This window comes from Carassius carassius, chromosome 3, assembly GCF_963082965.1.
Source record: "Carassius carassius chromosome 3, fCarCar2.1, whole genome shotgun sequence".
NCBI classification, from domain to species: domain Eukaryota; kingdom Metazoa; phylum Chordata; class Actinopteri; order Cypriniformes; family Cyprinidae; genus Carassius; species Carassius carassius.
In genome coordinates this window covers 10,026,143-10,047,451 of record NC_081757.1, presented here as the reverse complement: position 1 = coordinate 10,047,451, position 21,309 = coordinate 10,026,143, and the positions used below count along the sequence as shown (strand labels likewise).

Below are 21,309 nucleotides of genomic sequence, written 5' to 3'. Positions count from 1 at the left end.
CCAAAAATGAAAATTATGTCATTAATGACTCACCCTCATGTCGTTCCAAACCTGTAAGACCTCCGTTCATCTTTGGAACACAGTTTAAGATATTTTAGATTTAGAGCCTCCTGTCCCTCTATTGAAAATGTATGTATGGTATACTGTCCATGTCCAGAAAGGTAATAAAAAATTCATCAAAGTAGTCCATGTGACATCAGAGGGTCAGAATTTGTTGAAGCATCAAAAATACATTTTGGTCCAAAAATATCAAAAATTACTACTTTATTCAGCATTGTCTTCTCTTCAGGGTCTGTTGTGAGTGCGTTCACAACACTGCAGTGACGCTGATGATGTATGACGCTGCTGAGGTGTTATCTTTGTTATTGGGTGCACCAGAAAACACGTCAGCAGCGTCATACATCAACTGTCACAGCAGTCGCGCTCACAACAGATCCGGAAGAGAAGACCATGCTGAATAAAGTTGTAATTTTTGAGATTTTTGGACCAAAATGTATTTTTGATGCTTCAACAAATTCTAACTGACCCTCTGATGTCACATGGACTACTTTGATGATTTTTTCTTACCTTTCTGGACATGGAGAGTATACCGTACACACAGCTTCAATGGAGGGACTGATAGCTCTTACTGGTTTGGAACGACATGAGGGTGAGTTATTAATGACATAATTTAAATTTTTGGGTGAACTAACCCTTTAAATATTAATTAGACAATACATAGTCTACACTGAGATTTTGGTGTGGTTGACAACTAACCACTAACCTCAGCCACAGCCTACATGTTTTTATACAGTACTTTTAACCTGGTTTAGACAACAAAAGCAAGCACATGCAAATCTCACAGATGAAACGGAAGGAATGAAATATTAAGTTCAAAGGAAGTGCTTTGATTGCAAGCTTTGTGGTTTGCTTTTTACAACTGCCTTTTCCCCTCCACAGGCGCAGTCTGAAAAACCAGAGAACAGTAATGTTGTGTTTCTAAAGGTGGATGTGGATGATGCACAGGTTAGTCACCTGGTGTCTTTTTTTCTATGATGAATATACTTGAAAGCTTACAGACTTCTGAACCAAATGAGCAAAACACCCTTTTTACATAGATTTACCATCTGGGTTTTACTGTGTTACTTTCATTTGAATACTGGCCTTGCTATCTCCCTCCCGTGGACAAGGGTGTCTGGTGTAGTATCATGTATTTTGGATACTCACAGACAGCCTAATCTTTTGTAAGTGACCCAAAGACATTAGAACATCCCAGCACACCCGGTTGCTGTTCTCTTGATCGGCTTGCTGATACTCTGTTATATGATTCATGGGATATTGGAAAGGATATTGGCTGTCATTCAGTTTTATCAGAGGTAGATTGAGAAAGTGCCAGAATGGGACAATTCTGATGGTAGCCCATGTTGTTATGGTTACAAACACTAGCTTTTATTACAATGCTGTGTTGCAAAGCAGATGGGGGATGGGACGGGATGAGTGTGTATTCAAAATATGAATTCTTGATACATTTTTGCAATTTGTTGAAATGTCATGTGTTTTACCTGACATTTAACCTGCAAGGTAAGGATGGCAAATGTGAGCTGAGCGTTTGAAGGTTCTGTGACTAATTTCAGGAATGGTACCAAGAATAATTTTAAGATGAAATGAATATGAAACACATTTTTTTCTGACCGTATCATGGATTTTTTTTATTTTTGACAACCTTTGAGTCCTGCTGTGGACATAATTTCATCCCTCTTTTACAAAAGTGCTCAGACTGGCTAAGCAAAATGAAAAGACAAAGATGCTTATCATTACACAGTAGACTGAATAAACCTGTTCAGACCTGATCTCCACAATCTCTTTCTCTATCTAGGATGTGGCCGCTTTCTGTGATGTCAAATGTATGCCAACATTCCATTTCTACAAGAATGGAAAGAAGGTAAAACATAATCTCTGGAGGTTTACTGCTTTTTTATGGTATTTTTTTAACCTGTTTCCTCCTAATTGTTGTGCTGTAACTGATTCAGGTATTGTTTTTTTTCTTTCTCAGATTGATGAATTTTCTGGATCAAATGTAGATAAGCTGTTGGAGAGGATCACTAAGCATAAATGAAGAAAAATACACAAACCAACCACTGTAATAACTAATATACACAGAAAAAACCATTCTCAACCTCTAACTCATTCGAATTTTGTTTCATTTATTTGTTTTCATTTAGTTAATTTTACCATTCATTTATATCTTGTTTTATTTTAGATTCTATACAGACAGAAGACTTTTTGTTAAATATTTTGACCCTCTATAATGTCTATCTCTAATGTATTTTCTGTTGGGTTTGTATGAAATTAAACCTTTAAAGGACATTAAAAGTTGACTTTTACAGCATTGTTGTATTGTGCTGGTTGCATCAAATTGTTCACATCAAATGTTTATTAGTCAAATGAGAAGCAAGTAGAACAATCTGAACGTTTAATTGAGAATTCTTCATAATTAACTCTGGGAATGAGAATTACAGTTGGTTTTCTTATAGTTGTGTGTTCTGTTTTAATAAAAACATGGAAAGAAAAGTTTATATACATGTACATTGGACAACCACATCAACATTTTTACACATCGTACAAGTTCATGTATATAGCAGCAGCATATATTTAATACTGTTTCATTTCTACATGAAAAAATACAGCTTTAATTTACAAAACCACTTTCTGAGGGAAAGAGAAAAATGTGCTGTATACAAATCTCTGGCATTATGCCATCATGTTCCAACACATTCAGACTTGAACTTTTGTAGCGTGACACATTAAAAATGAAAGTATGCAGATCTTCTTTTTCTGAAAGACAATAATTAATAATCAAAGATCAGCTGAAGACTGTTAAAAATTGTTTTTGACCCATAAATTGCCACCATAATCACTAAATACATTTCAAACATTTATGATAACACTTGCTTGAGGCAATGGAGCATTTGCTTGTACAGTTCAAACAAACCATGAAAAAGTATTTAAGCTCATTTAAATCTTAAATCGACCAAGTGTCCAGTAAATCTAATTGTGAATCACTGCAACAAGGCTGCATCATCTAATTTGCCGAGGGATGCACGTATCAAGCTGACTAGCTGGAAACACTTATAGCAAAAACTGTCAGATCAACAGTACTTTGCTTAGAGACTGTATTTGCTCAATAAAATCTTGACATTGGTACTGAATCAGTGAAATAAAGACTGGAAAGAAGCAAATTACCTAAAAGAATGAATCACAAAAGAACTGGGAGCAGTATCCATTTCCTATCCCTCTGCTCACTAAATGATTGGATTGAGAGCATCTGCAGTGCTCCAGGAAATGTAGGTTTACTGTGGGGGTTTACTTAGGGATATCATGAAACTAGGTGTGTCTGAGGCATAAATCCAGTGTTCAGAGAACAAGTATTTACTTATCTATTCCTTACTCGTCTTTCACAATCAGCAGGAATCTCTGAGCTGAGTTCTTTAGTGTTCGTTTTAATATTCTGGGGAAGCGTTGAGGACTCTGGTACAACAATTTTTTCAAAATCTTCTATGTAATATGCATGTATGCACATGCATATGTTAATATGAATTTGTCACATATACCTAGTTTGTGTGGCTTACCTAGAGCAGTCATATCCTCCCCATCCTTGACTGCAGTGACACCTGTTTGGCCGGATACACCGGCCTCCATTCAAACAGGGCATGGAACACACCGCTAAGAACACACATAAAAAAAGCCAAATCCAGTGCATTAATTATGAAATAATAATAAAAAAGGATAAATAACAGGAGTTATTAATGACATAAAGTGAATCATTTTGAATCAAGATCTGAATGTAGTGCCTTTTAGCACATCCTGTCACTTCTGGAACTCCATCTGCAGCCGACACAACAGTTAAAAGAGGACTCACTTTTTTGTGTGGACCCTTTGTGTTGCTGACTTCTGTTAGGATTATATTCAGTGATCATATCTCCAATGTATTGAGGTCCTAGGCCACTGAGTGATTATTTAAACAAGTAATTATACTTGTAGCAACACATTCTTCAATGCATTTTGTTGCTTGATATAATTAAATTGTATAACTTGTCTTGCTTTGTAGGTTTATCTGGTTTATTTAATGGTGTATCTTTCTTATCGTTAGCTTTAATGTATATTGTTTGTCTTGGTGCTGGAGTTTTAAAGAAAAAAGAGAGGAACTACATTGTTTCTTTTATTAACACATATGTACATTCACATAGTCTGTTTTGGAGCACAATCAGATGGGCTCTTAAAAGGGAACATTTAACCCTCTGTAACTTCAGAGGAACAAAGCATTTTGAGAATTCATCTTTGCCCTAGAGACATGAATCAACACCGGTTAAGACAAAACCCCAACAGCAGAATGACAACCAGTGAGTAATCAGTAAAATCAGTAGAACAAGCACTGCAAGTGACTCTGCATGCAAAACCAGAGTATGCAAAACCCTATCAAGTTTGTTTTAATGGATTTAAGCAGCTCAGCAAGTAGGTTTGTTTGTCTTGGTGCTGGAGATTTAAAGACCATTAAATGCATGCAGTTACAGTCCTGCTGGTGATGTTCTCAATAAATCTAATAACGTTTCATTAGGAAATGTAAAAATAAGAAGTGTGCGGTATTGTAAATGTGTTCTTGTTCTTTATAAGTCATACATTCTGTAGATAGTCATGGTATTGTGAAAGCAAATGCATCAATACACATCAATATGTCAAAGAAAAGGTGTTGTTTCAGCAACAGTTTAAGTTAAACAAGACAAAAACAATATGTTAGACTTAAATGATGACATAAAACCTGTTTAAATATATGTTACATTAAACTTCAGGTTAATAATAAGTATGAATAAATAATATATTTCATTAAAATATTATAAAGTTGTTATAATACAAATATTATAATGTTATAATATATTTGCTATTATACAAACTATGTTTTTAGATGCTGGTCATCATTTCTCTGGCATTTTTCAGAATTGTTTTCACCTACTGTATTACATGTTTTGCATTTCATTTAAATAGTCCTTCGGTGTGACTTTTATATTTATACATATTTATTATGAGTTCATAAAACTTAATGTAGTATAATTAGAAAAAGGCAGTTTTAAAATAACTTAAGGTAAAGTATGGTGTAAACACTACTCTTATGTCAACTGCCACCTATGTGTTTTTAATAATTGTGTTTTGTTTTACTGCTTGGGCTCCTGGGATCTACTGCATGTCACGATTAGAGTTTGTCGTCACAGGTGTTGCCTGGCAACAACCTGAGTATGACATAGGATGACCCCGGGAGAATGAGCCCCGGCCACCATCCCACCATGAGGTGAAATTGGCTATTATTAAATGCTGTGAGGTTATGACTTATTGTGTTTCATTCATCTCAACTTGTCAGGACTAAATAAAGCAGGTGATGTTTCCACTCCCTCAAAGTTGTAGATTTGTTATTTAATTACTCATACAAGACCGACAACATTAGAGGAGGCTGCTCTGATTGGTTAAAGGGATAGTCCACCCAAAAATGAAAAATCTGTCATTAATTACTCAGCCTCATGTCGTTTCAAACCCGTAAGACCTTTGTTCATCTTCAAAATACAAATTAAGACATTTCTGATTAAATTCAAGAGCTTTCTGACCCTCCATGGACAGCAACACAACTGAAATGTTCCTATGCCCAAAAACACAATAAGGACATCGATTAAATAGTCCATGTGACATCAGTGGTTCAACCATAATTTTACAAAGCTACTTTTTGTGCACAAAGAAAACCAAAATAACAATTTTATTCGACAATTCTTCTCCCCCTCTTCTGCCAGAGGACCGTTCCTCTGCTCGTAAACAAGGCTCAGCGAATGTGTGTTCTACGTCAGCAGCATCGCACAAATGAACGAAGATGTTCTGAAGCTAAACAAAGGTCTTATGGGTTTGGAACGACATGAGGGTGAGTTATTAATGACATATATCATTTTCATTCTGAGTGAACTGTCCCTTTAACTATCCTGCTACTAATCAACATTTATGTAATACATTTTCTCGACGGCAATTCACAAGTGAGTATACACAAACACACACTCTTACCATTATGGCAGCGTGTGCCTGTCCATCCTGTTGGACATTCGCACTGGTATGGAGCTACACAACGTCCTCCATTGAGACATGGTAGGATGCAGATGGCTGCAGTAAAAAAATATGCAATATGAAACTGTGTGATTTTTGGGTTGAAAAGATAGGAATAATCAGAATAATCAGCTTGTTAAAACTTTAGTATGAGGCAAAACGTTGTTTAAACCACTTGGTCTCTTTCTATTTCCCAAACATTAATTTATAGACATTCACACCACACCCAGCAGTTTTGCTTCTTGAGAAAGAAAAAGTGAAGCCAAAGAGAAATGCAGCTTTGTTTGAGTGCTGCTGCTGCTGTTATGGTGCATAATTGTGTGTGTACTTACGCTCCTCGCAAACTCGGCCCATCCATCCCTCTGGACAAGAGCAAGTGTTTGGTCTTTGGCACACACCTCCGTTCTGACATTGGACCCAACAGACAGCTGTACAAACACACAAAACACGATTGATACAGTGATGAAACTGACACAATCACAAAAAAGTAGCAGTGCAATCACTCTCCTAACAGAATTCCAAAATACCACACAAAACATGCAGCATTAGATGAACCAGATGTTAGATGTTAAGACCAGTGTGAAACTCCACTGATCAGAATTAGTTTCTACAAGCACCCAGACCAAGCAAGCCAATGACTCCAAAGCTGAAAGAGAGGCTGAGAAGGGCTTACAATGTAAAGTACAGTGTAAAAACATCATCATGCCAAAAATTAAAGCAAAATATCATGCCTTGTTAAAAAGAGTGACATTCACACCAAAGCCCATGTCTATAATCTCTGTGGGACAATGCTGTTGTTCAGGGACTATTATAAAAAAATTTCTGGTCGTGGATTGGTCAATAAAACATTCTATCTATGCTAAAATATGCAATAAATAGCATCTTTGACATTAAGTAACTGTTAGTTACATACTACTACATAGCACAGAACACTCTATAACCTACTGACATCAATACAATTACTGCTAAATTATTTTAAATAATAACAAAATGTAATTTTATAAGGAGACTGAGGCAGCATAATGGAAGGCAAATCTTATTTCTTATCCTACCTTTCAAATTTTTGGGTTCCGTAAGATTTTATTCATGTATTTATTTGCCAAACGTGACAGTTACGTTGACTTACATTGATATCAAATTTATTTTTCAAACAAATTCAGTTCTTTTAACTTTTTCTATTCATCAAAGAATCCTTAAAAAAACTGCATCACAGTTTCCACAAAAATTATTAATCAGCACAACCATTTCTAAGACCGATAATGAGAAATGTTTTTTAAGCACCAGACTGAAATCTTAAGAATGATTTCTGAAGGATCATGTGATAATGAATGGCTGCTGAAAATGTAAAAGTAAAAAATCAAAATATTTCACAACATTACTGTTTCACTGTATTTTAAAAACCAAATAAAAGCACCCCTGAGGTCTGGTACATAAAAAGCTTAGACTAATCTTACAAATCAGTAATCTAATTTCTTTTCTTTAGTCATAATTTTTTAATTCAGTTACATAAAAACGTGGATTAGTCTAAGTTGAATCCAAAAAACAAGACCAATTATCCCTGGCTAACTGCTACTTAGACTAATTTTTAACCCACTGTCTTAATATAAAGGCTAGATTAATGCAACTGCCCCCTGATAAGCATAAAACTTTTTTCAATAACATTAAAAACATTATAAATTATATTTCTAATATATTTGCAATAATTACAGAAAGGGCATGGAACTTTGGGATTTGTGTGAATAAGTTTTATTAGATTCTTGAGACCGAAAATTTGCAAATGTGGCTAGTTAATCTTAAGCCACTGACTAGAAGTGTGGTCTAATATCATTGTCTAAAGTGCTCAGTGCCTGTGTAAATGAGCAAGACCAGTCAAAAGGAGTCACAAGGTTTTGCAAAGATGAAGAAAGAGGCTGAAGTCAGAACTCCAAGTGGGATTTAAGGGCAGTTCCTTGTGCTACCTTTGCAGGTAGGGGGTGGTGTCCAAGTGCCATTCTCCAAGCACACACTCCTGCTAGAACCCTCCATGGTGTAGCCTGCGTAACATGAGTACACCACCACATCTCCAAACTGGAACACTGCCCCACGGACTACCCCATTTGCCACGTACAGTGGTGGGCCGCAGGACACCCCTGTGTGTGATTAAAATGGACCGGACCAGTAAGTTAGAAAGGAAGATTCTCAGCTTGGCTGAGCAGTCCGTTGAAGAACTTAAGAAAGCTTTTTGGGGCTTTCATGGTTGATTTTGAAATGTCAATTTCATGCTCTCTCATTTCAATCTTTATAGAAAATTTCACATTTCTTTCGTGTAACACTTGTGTACTAGTTTTGGGAGCACAAAAACAAAACAGGAGATCATAGTATCCTCCATATCTGATAATAGTGATGCTACAAGCAGTGCGTGAAATAACAACAGGTGTCTCACAGAGAGAAAAGTGAATACATACACATACTCTCAGCATCAGACTTCAGAAAATGGGTTGAAATGTTTGTAAAAGATAAAAAGAGAGAATAAATGTGCACACACACACCAACACATATATTTAGTAGTACGTATATCATACTGCAGAGCTATAGCATGCAAAACGCCCAAAGATCAAAATATCAAATTATAGAAAACAAGCAAAGGAGCATTAATTAACTATGAGAGAGTAGGCTTCTAATATTCCGAATGATAGCATGCAGAAGTAACACAGATGAAAATACAGGTGAATGTTTCCGACAAAACACAGATAGTAGGGATACCATACAATATGAAAAGCAGCACTAATTGTGATGCTGCAGCCTGAATGAGTAACAAATGATATTTGTCAGATTTTACTCCTCAAGCTGCTGTAATCAGCAGCTGTGCTTGAGTCAGAGTGATTAAACGCAGTTGAAGTGTATTGGCTCAAAGTCCAGAGTGTCAGCTGAGCAAATTTCCAGCTCGCCAAATCAGGAAGTCAGTTTGCTTTCTATTTTGTTGATATGCAAGTTGTGTGTGCTGTAGGTTTTTTAGTAGAACCACACAGGATTCATGGGATTGAGAAGTGCAGCAGAGACAAGCTTAAATGCCAAAACAATCTGAAATTAATTTGGGAATAAATTCTAGTACAAAATGCTTTTGAGGCTATAAATTCATGTTTTTTTTTTTTTTTTTTTTTTGCTTTGTAAAATACAGTAAAGGTGGAAATAATGAATGTTTGTACTCACTCTCACACACTGCACTGATGGGGGTCCAGGTCTGATCACTCCTGCAACTTAAGGTGGCAATAACTTTTCCCTTGTTACCTTTGACCCGCTGACCTTTAGGACAAGTGACTGACACTGACTGGCCTACCAGGAAAACCATCGGAGTAGTGTTGAAACTGCCGCCAGTCCAGCCAGGAGGAGGGGGGCATGATTTGGCTGTGGGGGTGGGGGGATAAGATTTGAGTCATTTACTGTGTGTCTAAACTATTTTATCTTTAGATACTGTGAATGGAACTGATGACTAACAAAAAAACCCAGACCAACAATGAAGTAACATATTGATTCTTAGAAATGTGACATTTAGTTTGCGTGTTCCTTGTAGGAAAACAAGGTATTCTGTGGTAATCTCACTGATGAAGGCTTAACAAGAGACTTTCACTAGTTAGGTTATGAAAATGTCTGTTGGGCAAAGAATGTCTGCTTTTGAAAGGCTTGTGAGTGTACTAAAAACAACAATAAGTCAATGAACAAACAGTGTATTGTAAATCATAGTGCATGACATACGTATACAGACAGGGACCGGCGAACTCCAAGAGCCGTTTCCCACACACATAATGATAGACTCTCCCTGCAGTGTGTAGCCTTTGTCACAGTGGAACTCAAGAGCACGTCCGCTGGACAGGTTGTGCTCCTGCACCTTTCCATTCAATAAGTCTGCTATCCTCTCACAGCCATCTGGAACTGATAGTTTGTGTATATGTACATTTGTGAAAAAGAGAAAAAAAGAGGAGAAAATAATAAAAAAGGTTAAATAGAGGAACACAGAGAGATTTTGAACTTACACTGTGTTACTTAAAACCTAAAGAGTGACTGTGTTACTTAAAACCTAAAGAGTGACAGTTTATCTGTTCTTACATTCACATGATGGTGTAGGTGAGCTCCATTTTCCGTCTGCTTGACAAGTGAGGTTCTGTGAACCAATCAAACTCAGCCCTGGATGACACGTGTAACTCACAATACTTTGGTATGTCTGACCACTGGACACAGTAACTGCATGGAGAACTACTGGTGGAGGACCACATGACACAGCTAAAAACAAGAGACAAAATAAGAGTTTAGGAATCAAGCTGAATGATTTTAATAATAATATTAATAAATAAATTTTCTTACTACAATAAAATGTTTTGCATTGTGAAAAATTCTTACCAGCACACACTGGCTGAGTTCCACTCCAGGTTTTATCACCTTGACATGTTTGAACAGAATCACCCTGGATGATGAGAAATAAGAACGCAATGTCATCATCACACACTCATCATTCTAATAAAGATGAATAAGAGGAAACCAAGATAATGTACTCTTGGTTTCCTCGTATTCATCTTTATTAGAAACATTTATTGGGCAATGATTTGGGGGAATATGGCATTAATTTTGTTACAAAATTATATAAGCTTTGTTGACAGAATTTATTTGTTTTAACTACATAAGGTCTAATGCCTGTGTTGAACTGGCCATTGTTTCCCTGCCTATGACCTGAGACACTGGGATAGGATCTAGCATCCCCACAACCTTACATAAGACAATCTTTGTAAAAACTAGACGGATACAAATAATGTACCTGTAGTTCAAAACCTGGTAGACAAGTATAGCTAATAATATCTCCATAATTGTAGCTCTTGCCCTCAGCCAAGCCATTGATAATGGGGAGAGGCTTCTCACAAATAACAGGCACACAAGACTTGGAAGAGAAAGGTGGAGACCATTTGCCAGAGACCTGGATCAAATAAACGAGAAATAACATCCTGAGACATAATTAGACAAAATTATCACCAAATGAAGCAAGGAGTGTCCACAGAAAATGGTCATCTTGACACATCACTTACTGAACATTCAGATAATCCAGATCCTTCAAGATAGTTCCCTGGTCTACAGGAGATAATGATTGTTCCCCCTACAGGTGTGAGCTGCTTGCCTGTAATGACTACATGGGTGAGGTTAGCAGGCAGGCTGCAGGGTGAAGGTCGACATCTGACGCTGTGTTTGGACCAGGTGCCATCACTTTGACAGGTTATTGAGTCGGTCTTTGTTGCCAACTCAAAGCCTTCTTTACACCTGTGTCAAGTGTAAACGTTCAGTTTAAAGCAACTCAGCATTTTTATATTATATATTATTTGTACTTAGTTTTTATTGGATGTTTCTGTTATGTCAAACTACCTGTACTGAGCTTTACTGCCATAGGTCAACACCACTCCAGCAGTCTCTGCATTTGGGACAAGAGGAGGGACTCCACAAGAAACAGGTTCACAGTTCAGATTTGGCTCTCCCCATCTACCCAACCCTCCACAGGACAGATGGGAAGAACCTTTCAAATGATACCCTGGCCTACATCGGTAAATGACAGTGTCAATGGAGTAGGGAGCAATGCCTTGTACGACAGCATTAGGCACAGCTGGAGGAGGGCTTGAACATCTCCCTCGGGTGCAGATGGGTACTCCTGGACTCCAAACTCCACCCTTGTCACATATGGCCTCTGTGGGGCCAAGAGTTTTGTAGCCTTCATTACATCGGAACCAGATGCTTGCACCACAGGTGTGGTCTCTGCTGAGAATAGCACCGTTCTTAAGAACTGGGGGACTGCAAACACAAGGTCGGCATTCTGGAACTTGCCCCAGCCAAACACCCTCAGCAGCACACCGCAAAACTGGACTGCCAACTATCTCATAGCCTGGGAAGCAGATATACTCCACAACATCATCAAAATTAAAGCTTGATCCATTCAGGTAACCATGGCTAATGTCCTCAGGTGGGTCACAAGTGACTATGTCACACCGCGGAGGAGGGTCATCCCATAGTCCATCAGCTCTGCATATTAGTGTTGGATTCCCTGTCAAGATGTATCCAATGTCACAAGCATACCTAACCATTCCGTTGTAACCATAATCCGTGCCAGTTATTTTGCCATTTTCAATTACTGGTGGTTGACCACAATTGGCCGGAGGGCACTTTGGAGGAGCCTCACTCCAACTGCCATTGGCTAAACAAACACTGGTCGGTGCTCCTTGTAGGATGAAGCCGAGATTGCAGCTGAACAACAACCTCTTTCCAAATGTAAAGTCTTCTCCTCTTACTAAAACATCCTTTGATACAACAGGTCGCCCACAGGAGATTGCTCTACAAAATGGAGCTTTGCTGTCCCATTTCCCATCAACCTGGCAAGTTCTAAATTCAACACCCTCAAGGACAAACCCTTTATGGCACTCATAGTGTATAAGTGCCTTGAAGTGAAAGGATTTTCCAATCACCTCACCATCCGAAATGCCTCCAGGATTACCACAAGAGATGGGCAAACAGCGAGGAGCGTCATCGCTCCACTGCTTCCCAGAAATGCACTGTCGAATGGTCTGTCCATTAAGTTCGTAACCATCCTCGCAACTGTACTCTGCAAGGCTGCCATGTGCGCTATCTGTTACCATAACTGATCCATATTCAGGGCTGGGTGGAGTCTCACATTGTGCCGGAGCACACACAGGAGCAGTCCCATTCCACGCGCCATCTTCTTGGCACATCAACACGATGTCACCTTTCATTTCATATCCAGAATGACAATGATATTGAACCAGGGAACCATGTAAAAAGCTGTTGTCTACAGGTAAATGCTGGCTTGTAAGTATGTCCTCTTCTCCTGTTGGTTCTTTGACCTTTGAGTAGTCACCAAAATCAATATGAGGAGGCAGACCGCAGTCAGCAGGCATACATTTGGGCTCAGAGCTAGACCAGCCATGTTCTTCGCAAGTGAGATGATTATTACCAACAAGTAGGAAACCTGGAAAGCAGCTATAGAAGATAGTAACCCCAAACTTGCGGTCCCGTCCTTCTACAAAGCCATTCTCAATTGGTTTTGGAGGAGAACAGTAGATCTGCACACAAGTAGGAGCTTCCTGGTGCCACTCTCCATTCTCCAGGCAGGTAAGCATTTCTGGGCCCTGTAAGCGGTACCCTCTGTGGCAGGAATATGTAATTGATTGGCTAAACTGAAGCTTGAAGTACCTAACAGAGCCATTGGGAATCTCCTTGGGTGCAGCACATTTAACAGGGTGACATACAGGTACACCTCCTATCCACTGTCCACTTTGACCACAAAGCACAGTGCTGTTACCTGCTAAATCATACCCTGCTTTACAGCTATAGACAGCAGTACTAAGATACATTAGTCCTTGAACATCCACAATTCCATTTGGTATGTCCTCAGGGTGTGGGCATTCAACAGGAATGCATTCGGGATAAGGTTTACTCCAGTTTCCATCTGCCTGGCAGCGGACAAAAGCTTCCTTCCGGAGTGTAAAGCCATCCATGCAAGAATAGGTCACCACACTATTAAAGTAGGACAGTGTGTCAGATGGGTCACCAAAGGCAACTTCAGGGGGAGGTCCACAAAAGACTTGTTTGCAGACTGGAAAAGAGTCATTCCACTCCTGGAACGGGGTACAACGAAGAGTTCGTGCACCATGGAGTACATACCCTTCCTCACAAGAAAGCTCCACAATGCCTGAGTCAGAATCTAATCCACGCAGTACAAGGTGATTCTCCTCTAAAGGTGGTTCGGGGCACTGTACTGGGGAACAACGTGGGGTTACACTCTTGTCCCAATTTCCAAACTTTAAACAAGTCCATACAGAATCTCCAATGAGTTCATATCCTTCGTTGCAGGTAAATTCCACCTTGCTGCCGACTTCAAAGGTGGAGCCATGATAACGGCCATTTTTTATATCAGGTGGGGTAGGGCAGGTGAGGAGAACACAAGCAGGAGGATTGTTGTTTGACCACTGCTTATTGGCCATGCATATACGGTCAGGCTTTCCAGTTAGGCGATAACCATCATTGCAAACATAGGTTACTCTACTGCTGTATACGTAGCCATACTTTCTTATTTGGCCCTATGGGAAAAAAGTATCATACATATTTAATCATGGATTACCATATTTTTCGGACTATAAGTTGCACCTAAGTATAAGTCGCATCAGTCCAAAAATACGTCATGACGAGGAAAAAAACATATATAAGTCGCAGTGGACTATAAGTCGCATTTATTTAGAACCAAGAGAAAACATTACCATCTACAGCCGCGAGAGGGCGCTCTATGCTGCTCAGTGTAGGTTACAGGAGCACTTTTGAGCAGCATAGAGCAGCATAGAGCGCCATCCCGCGGCTGTAGACGGTAATGTTTTCTCTTAGTTCATTTCTCTTGGTTCATGTCAAATTAATTTTGATAAGTTGCACCTGACTATAAGTCGCAGGACCAGCCAAACTATGAAAAAAAGTGCGACTTATTGTCCGGAAAATACAGTAAATAAATGAATTGCAAATATTCCTTAATAGGGATGTATCAATATTAAAATTCTATTTAGTTGTGCATAAATATATTAGAAATAAAACACTAAAAATCAAATCAATATGGTACCAAAATATCATGAATCACTGGGAGACAGTATTGTATTTACCTGGATAAAACCATTTGCCAAGCGAGGTGGGCTGGGGCAGGAGATAGGTTGGCATGTGGGCAAGACACCTCCCCACTCACCATTGGCTTTACAAATTCTCCTCTTCTCTCCTCGAATGAAATACCCTTTATCACAGCTGTATGCAATCACAGCTCCAAAACTATAATTGTTCCCACTTACATAACCCTTCTCAATACTGTCTGGCTTTGAGCATCTGACAGGCATACAGCTAATGTCCAAAGGCGAAGGTGTCCACTCTCCCCCTATCATGCATTTCAGGGTTCCTGTTGTGTTGAGAACAAAGCCCTCCTCACACTTGTAGCTGACCTCTGTGTTGCTTGCATACTTTGGTTTGTTGATGGAGTCCAGAATGGCATGAGGTAAATCCGGGGGACGAAGACAGAAGTTGGCAATGCAGTGAGGAATGCCAAATCCATCTGGGGGTGCCCAAACACCTTGGGCATTGCAGAACAGTTTTGTATTGTTACCAGCAGTGTAGCCATCATCGCAGAAGTAGATAGCAGTGTCTCCAAAAAGCTGGTGTCCAGTGTCAGGTAAGGCATGGTCAACTTGGGGTGGTGGTCCACAAGACCGAGGCACACACTGGGCAGCATTATGAGTCCAATTGCCACTTGGGAGGCATTCTTGAGTTTCTACACCAAGGAGGGTGTAACTACAATAGGACATATTTTACAAATTGTTATTAGAGTGACTGAATTATTATATATTTATATATTATATATTTATTATATATAATATATTATATTTAATAGAGCATCAAACATCAATTCTTGATAATTACAAACAAAAACTGTACAATCTGATCAAATCCTTTGGCAACAACATATGCATATATGAGGTTAATTACCCCTCTTTGCAAATATAGATGATCCTGCTACCCAGTGTAAAGTTGTCACCCTTAATCACAGCATCCTTCAAAGGAGGAGGTTTGCCACAGTCCACTCTGGCACACATGGGGGGAGGAGATGCCCACTCTCCTGATGACTCACACTTTAGTTCCACCGCACCCTGCAATCTTTACACCCCAAAAAAAATAATAATAAAAAAATGGAAAGTTGACACATTCTCTGACATCTAGATTGTATAAGAACCAACAATTTGAAAATGTTTTCCTGTTATTACCAGGGGTCAGCAACCTAATGCACAGTGATTAGCTAGGAACATTAAAAATGGCATTTCATGACAAAAGGTTTGCTGACCATTGTCCTATACAGTTACTGTTACACTTTTTAATAAAGTCAGTGATGAAAATGTATCAGACTTTACCTATATCCTTCTATGCAGCTGTAGGTTAGCGTGGAGAGGTACACTTTCCCGTTGAGGGTATACTCCGCATACTCCACCACTGGAGGCTCACCACAGGTAACAGGCTGACAAACATGGGGCTCTCTGCTCCACTTCAAATCAGATTGACACTGGCTTTCTATTGGCTCCTGAGGGACATAGCCCTTCTCACAACTGCAGCGGATCAGAAAATGAAAAGGTTATTTACACAAAAATGCTAAAAAATATTATCCTTTCCCATTATGTTTTGAAACAATAGGATCTCTCATATTTAAACAGGTCTTTTTAAAATCTACTATACAATACCTCTAGAAACCGACTCTACATCTAACAGTGACAGTGATACCTGAAAGTCACCTTGCTTCCGTATGTGAAGTTTGACCCATTCATGGTTCCATATTCAGGGAGAGTGGGATGAGCACAGGAAAGGGCTGTTGGTGGAAATCATTAGAAACAGCTTATGCTCAGCGTTTGGTGCAGACCTTAGACAGTAACTGTCGTCATCACTGCATTAAATCACTGCAATGCATCCAGAGTGTATCGGGAATCCACCATAACAAAATACATATAACACTAATTGACATACAGTAATGTGAGATGACAATGTATAAAAGCCACATAAAAGCTGCTGGTTGAAGTTCAGACTAATGCTCAGTCTGCTGGATTGTTAACTGCTAAATTGTTCCAGTAACATAGACTGAACAAAGCTGATACATTTTTTATCAGATTAGGTACCTATATATGCACAGACATCTTATATTTTCATAATCAAGCCAGTTTCCCATTGATATTGAGAAACAATTTGTGTGTGTGTGTGTGTGTGGGTTGGATTACATTTACACAGACGACTGCAACCATTTGGATCCCAACACAAGATTGTTTGTTACTATCACCCAATAACATTCAGTATATTTCGACAGGAATATTTCTAAATATTTTTATTATATTTCCATTAGTACTAGCTTGACTCCTTTTACTAAAGAATAAATCAAGAATTACGTTCAAGTAATTGTTATGCATGCAAGCTTTGTTTTGTTATTTGCTATACCACCGTTAAAATGTTTGGAGTTGGTATGATTTTTTTATTGTTTTATAAATCTCTTGCTAAGGAAGGCTGCATTTATTTGATCAAAAATACATTTAAACAGTAATGTTGGGAAACATTATTACAATTTAAAATAACTGTTTTCTTATCTAATATAGTTAAAAATTTTATTAATTTTTTTGTGATGGCAAAGTTAGAATTTGTTGAAGCATCGAAAATACATTTTGTACAATACATCATACAAATACAGCGCATTCACGATGCTGATGATGCTGTTGACGTGTTATCTTTGTTATTGGGCGCACCAGAAAACATGTCAGCAGCGTCACTGCAGTGTTGTGAACACACTCACAACAGACCCGGAAGAGAAGACAATGCTGAATAAAGTCGTCATTTTTGTTATTTTTGGACCAAAATGTATTTTCGATGCTTCAAAAAAAATTTAACTGACCCTCTGATGTCACATGGACTACTTTGATGATGTTTTTATTACCATTCTGGACATGGACACAGTAAACCGTACATACATTTTCAATGGAGGGACTGAGAGCTCTCGGACTAAATCTAAAATTTCTTAAACTGTGTTCCAAAGATGAAGATGAAGAGGTCTTACGGGTTTGGAACGACATGAGGGTGAGTCATCAATGACATAATTTTCATTTTTGACTGAACTAACCCTTTAATAGTAATTATCTGAATAAAACTATTAATTTATTTCAAAACAATCATACTAGCCCCAAATGTTGAACGGATCAGTGTATGCAGATCTGAAAGTTAGGCCTACCTTTGCAATATGGGACATCTCCCTTCCAAATTCCTTCTTCTGTGCAGGATAGATGGGATGAGCCGATCAATTCATAGCCTTCCTTACAGGAAAAGACCACCTCACTGCCCATGATGAAATTACTGCCCTCACGTTGCCCAGACTCAGGGACACCTGGATCTTTACATTTTACCGGCTCTGGTGAGAATAAAATAAATAAAAAATAAAAAACATTTTTTTTTAGTTAATAAACATGTTACTGCGTGGACTGTAAGCTTAGTCATTTGCAACCTGTGGAAACTATAAATGTCCAGTTTAGGAGATTGTGTTACCTGTACAGTTTCTTCCATCGCCACTGTAAGGAGGTATGCAGGTGCATATATGAGAGCCATCTGTGTTTTGACAACTAGCATGCTCATCACATTCAGAGCCCAGGGAACATTCATCCACATCTGTAATATGAGCATAAACCAACACAACAAATACAAACAAAATGTAAAATGATATTTTAGGTTCCAGGTGCCCCTTTGTAAAGTGATGCTTGATAACTTTTGTCTATTGAAAGCTTCTCTCAGGTTCTGTTCCTGATATGCTGTGTATCTTACCCAGACATGCAGGTGGGTTGCCAATCCATTTACCATTGTTGGTACACAACATCTTACTCTCCCCTAGCAAGTAGAACCCTGGTTTACATTGATAAAGCACTGTGCTCCCAGCATAGAAATCCTCTCCATGATACTGCCCATGCTCCAGGTCAAGCGGAGGACCACATTCCACACCTACAGATAAAGAGAAAGGCCCTGGTACAGATTAATGATGGTCCTAGTACTGGGAAATGAGCAATGTTTATACTACATTGTGAGAATTTGGAGTACATGTGAGTATGTGCACAAACTATTCACATATCTGTGTTATGGAATGTGTTTATCTACATTTGAAAATGTTCCATTTAAATTGCATGATTGTACATCAGTGCAGTGTAAGTATATTTGTTAATGTGGCTGGCTGTTTAAACAATCACATGTTTAAAATGACCATTTTGAACTTGTGGTTGCTAAACAGCCAGCGCATGCTTTTGTGTGTCCTCCCTTGCATATCTGTGCATTCACATCACTCACGTTCACATATTGGTTCGGCGTGGCTCCACTGGCCTCTGTTTAGGCACTGCTGCACCGGCTCCCCCACCAGATAGAACCCGGGACTGCAAGAGAACTGCACCTTAGAGCCCGGACTCACAGCTTTAGTGGATGAGCGTAGTTGAGGAACAGAAGCATCCACCAGGGGGCAGTCTAACAAAGACCAAAACAGTGGACAATAAATGTTACACTTTCTCACCAGTACATAAAAACATATGTCACTGATTTATTAGTTATTAGATTCATTAGTCTCAAAGTTTATAATCACGTATATGCATTAGGTTAGTACATATAAGCATGCTTTTGATAACATTTGATAAAAATATTGTTGTTACTATGTGGTAGTTAATCTCCTAAAATTAGAAATGTTATGGAAAATGCACTACAAGGACAACAGTGTTTTGTTCCCCCATGCAATGACTGAATAATAATAATATTATATGACTTGAATTGATTCTCACCAGCGCAGAAAACACTCTTGCTGCTGGTCTTTACTCGGCCCGTGACACCTCCTAAGAAGTCAGGCCACGCAAACACGTTTCCTTTCTGCAGATCACGTGGACAGCTACTGGCCAGAGACTTGATCTGAAAATAGTATAAATATAAACGTTTTCATTTTTTCGGTCTCAGTGAACTCTGTAATCTGGTAACTTAAGAGTAGGAATAAAAGATGTTTATAAACTGTTACCTGCTGAGGTGTTAAAACATAGTTCCACATATTAAGCTGGCTAAGAGTGCCCACAAAGGACTCCACTGGGTTGAAGCCATCTCCCCTCTGGTCCTGATCCTGTCCAAGTACCAGAGCACCCCCTCCTGTTTAAAACAAGTATAGAGCAAACATTTCAGTTTTGGGCACATATTCTCTTTGAAGCACCATAAGCAATGATAGTGCCTTAATGAACTGGCAGTCTGACTGAATTCATTATTAGGTAAAAAGGTCAACCTGGTATGGTAGTGCCAACGGATAGTCCTTTCCCTCCATCTGAAGGGCTCCCATCGATATAAACTCTCCAGTCACCATCCATGCTGCGCCATGATACACCAATATGGTGCCAGAGGCCATCATTTACTGCTGGGCAGTCAGTGATCCGCTCCTTGCCATTAATGTACAAGACCCACCTGAAAGTTAGAGAAAAACAAAAAGGAAGAGGAAAAGTGACAGATAAACAAGAATGAGGTGTAGGTAAAATGAACTTGCATGATGTAAAACTGTTAAACAGCTCATATAATGTAACCATATTTAGTGTAGTTATGTCAATAAAGCTCTCACCCATTATAGTCAATGAGAAGGAAGGCATTGTCACTTCCCTCCACAGCGTAAGAGATGGGAGTTCCATAATTAACAGTGTCTGATGACCTCATCCAAAATGTACATGTGATCTGTGTAAGCGATGGCATGTGACCATCCATCATCACATAACCATGAATACCAGAAACTTCAAACTCCAGATCAAAAGAGTAGGGCATTTCTGTTTGAAAAAAAAGGAGAAGACAGCAGATGATATGTAATTATGAATATGTAATTATGTAATCATTTTAATTATCTGAACATTCATAATGTAATTGTTTTATCAGTATATTTGTGGTTAACTTGTATTGTCACTTTTGAGGTTTAACCTCAAATAAATAATATATATTTAAAAATTACATCATTTAATTTATAAAAATACATTATAAATAATTTTCTTATTGCTAATATTCATCTCTCTGAAAGATGCAGAAGTTCAAAGCAAATATTTTTGTAGCTTGATTCTAATAAATGTCCTTTTTTAACTGGGGAGGACGTTTTCGGTTCTGAAAAATGACTTTGTTGTCACAGTAGATCCAACTTTATCTGAAAACTTCTATGAAAAATGTATTCTTTATAACAGGGTGTGAAAATTAACAGTCTAGTGAATCATTTTAAGTACTGCTAGGAACTTTTCTGTGAACTTTTCTTAATTCAATTTCAATTAAAGTGACACAAAGACCATCTCTAACAAGCCTTTCTCTCTATGATGATGATTTTTCATGATGATTTTTCATCTCTTTCCCTCTATACCTGTCTCACACCTGGTTCCGTTGAACCCAGGAGGGCATCGGCAGGTGAAAGTGGCCACTCCATCCACGCAGGTCGCGCCATTCAAGCACAAATTTGGATCACAGTCGTCTACGTCCACCTGGCATAGTCTGTCATTGTATCCATTCAAACATTCACACCTGATCACAAATGTGAGATAAAGTCTGTCATCTATCATATGTCAGATGTAATAAATACAATGCATTACAACCATCCTCCTAATT

The 21,309-nt window shown here is 38.6% G+C and overlaps 2 protein-coding genes across 3 annotated transcripts in view; one reads left to right on the top strand and one right to left on the bottom strand.

Annotated features, from left to right (window-relative positions):
• txn (thioredoxin) overlaps nt 1–21,309 on the top strand; it is a 90,050-nt gene that overhangs the window by 1,672 nt on the left and 67,069 nt on the right. Inside the window, exons 3-5 of the mRNA XM_059528198.1 lie at nt 940–1,005; nt 1,856–1,921; nt 2,033–2,146. Coding sequence (XP_059384181.1) covers nt 940–1,005; nt 1,856–1,921; nt 2,033–2,095 — 195 coding nt within the window. The 3' untranslated portion in view covers nt 2,096–2,146. The remainder of the gene's footprint in view (nt 1–939; nt 1,006–1,855; nt 1,922–2,032; nt 2,147–21,309) is intronic.
• svep1 (sushi, von Willebrand factor type A, EGF and pentraxin domain containing 1) overlaps nt 2,433–21,309 on the bottom strand; it is a 63,003-nt gene continuing 44,126 nt past the window's right edge. Inside the window, exons 25-49 of one of the 2 annotated variants that reach the window (XM_059528166.1) lie at nt 21,068–21,225; nt 20,297–20,495; nt 19,970–20,145; nt 19,715–19,839; nt 19,488–19,611; nt 19,009–19,179; nt 18,496–18,669; nt 18,223–18,342; nt 17,912–18,088; nt 16,429–16,513; nt 16,065–16,256; nt 15,646–15,813; nt 14,778–15,450; nt 11,494–14,213; nt 11,163–11,391; nt 10,898–11,053; nt 10,486–10,549; nt 10,195–10,368; nt 9,844–10,020; nt 9,301–9,495; nt 8,070–8,240; nt 6,444–6,539; nt 6,073–6,168; nt 3,609–3,702; nt 2,433–2,814 (exon numbers count right to left, since the gene is read on the bottom strand). In XM_059528166.1, coding sequence (XP_059384149.1) covers nt 2,784–2,814; nt 3,609–3,702; nt 6,073–6,168; nt 6,444–6,539; nt 8,070–8,240; nt 9,301–9,495; nt 9,844–10,020; nt 10,195–10,368; nt 10,486–10,549; nt 10,898–11,053; nt 11,163–11,391; nt 11,494–14,213; nt 14,778–15,450; nt 15,646–15,813; nt 16,065–16,256; nt 16,429–16,513; nt 17,912–18,088; nt 18,223–18,342; nt 18,496–18,669; nt 19,009–19,179; nt 19,488–19,611; nt 19,715–19,839; nt 19,970–20,145; nt 20,297–20,495; nt 21,068–21,225 — 6,745 coding nt within the window. In that variant the 3' untranslated portion in view covers nt 2,433–2,783. The remainder of the gene's footprint in view (nt 2,815–3,608; nt 3,703–6,072; nt 6,169–6,443; nt 6,540–8,069; nt 8,241–9,300; nt 9,496–9,843; nt 10,021–10,194; nt 10,369–10,485; nt 10,550–10,897; nt 11,054–11,162; nt 11,392–11,493; nt 14,214–14,777; nt 15,451–15,645; nt 15,814–16,064; nt 16,257–16,428; nt 16,514–17,911; nt 18,089–18,222; nt 18,343–18,495; nt 18,670–19,008; nt 19,180–19,487; nt 19,612–19,714; nt 19,840–19,969; nt 20,146–20,296; nt 20,496–21,067; nt 21,226–21,309) is intronic. The other variant, XM_059528174.1, reaches the window with a different exon arrangement.